This window comes from Parus major, unplaced genomic scaffold, assembly GCF_001522545.3.
Source record: "Parus major isolate Abel unplaced genomic scaffold, Parus_major1.1 Scaffold335, whole genome shotgun sequence".
NCBI lineage: Eukaryota > Metazoa > Chordata > Aves > Passeriformes > Paridae > Parus > Parus major.
The window spans coordinates 97,794-98,650 of record NW_015379282.1 but is presented as its reverse complement, the minus strand read 5'-3'; the positions used below and the strand labels follow the sequence as shown (position 1 = coordinate 98,650).

Genomic DNA, 857 nt, shown 5'->3' with positions numbered 1-857 from the left:
GGGATGAGCCGGGAACGGGAGCGGAATGAGCCGGGAACGGGAACAGGAGAGGGATGAGCCGGGAGTGGGATGGGGCTGGGCCGGGAGCGGGATGAGCCGGGAACAGGAGGAGCCGGGAACAGGAGGAGCCGCCATCCCATCCCTGAGCCCAGGGGCACCCTCGGAACGAGCTCCCCTCGCCTCTCCCACCCCACAGCTGCAATTTGGTCCCGCCGCGGCCTCTCCCTCCCTTTTCCGGGATCCGGGGGTTTCCCGGGAGAGGCCGGGCAGGAGCGACGGGAGCAGGAAAACCCTGGGAGATCGATCCCCACACGGTCCCTCAACCCCCGCGGGGCCACCCGGGAGCAGAACTGGCGACAGAAACCGGACACAGAGGGGACGCGGGGAGGGGACACGGGGAGGGGACACGGGGAGGGGACACGGGCTCAGATGGCCTCCACGTAGTTGGCCGGGAGCATTCCCGTGTCGCCCGTGCGCTCCACCGTGCCGTACATCCAGCCGTCATCGATCTGCTGCACGTTGATGATGGTGTCCCCGTCCTGGAACGACACCTCGTCCTCGTCCGCCGCGTTGTAATCGTAGACGGCGCGGAAACGCTTCTGTGGGGACACGGGGACACGGGGATGTGGGGATGTGGGGACATGGGGATGTGGGGACATGGGGATGTGGGGACATGGGGATGTGGGGATGTGGGGATGTGGGGATGTGGGGATGTGGGGATGTGGGAGAGGGACATGGGGATATGGGACAGGGATATGGAACAGGGACATGGGGACAAAGGGACACAGGGATATGGGGACACGGGAATATGGGACAGGGACATGGGGATATGGGGATGGGGGATATGGGGGACACAG

At 65.9% G+C, this 857-nt stretch overlaps 1 protein-coding gene across 1 annotated transcript in view; it reads right to left on the bottom strand.

Moving 5' to 3' along the window:
* Positions 1-6: 6 nt before the first annotated feature.
* Positions 7-857, bottom strand: part of LASP1 (LIM and SH3 protein 1) — a 9,380-nt gene continuing 8,529 nt past the window's right edge. The window contains exon 5 of the mRNA XM_015616047.3: positions 7-599. Within this exon, the coding sequence (XP_015471533.1) occupies positions 426-599 (174 nt within the window). The 3' untranslated portion in view covers positions 7-425. The remainder of the gene's footprint in view (positions 600-857) is intronic.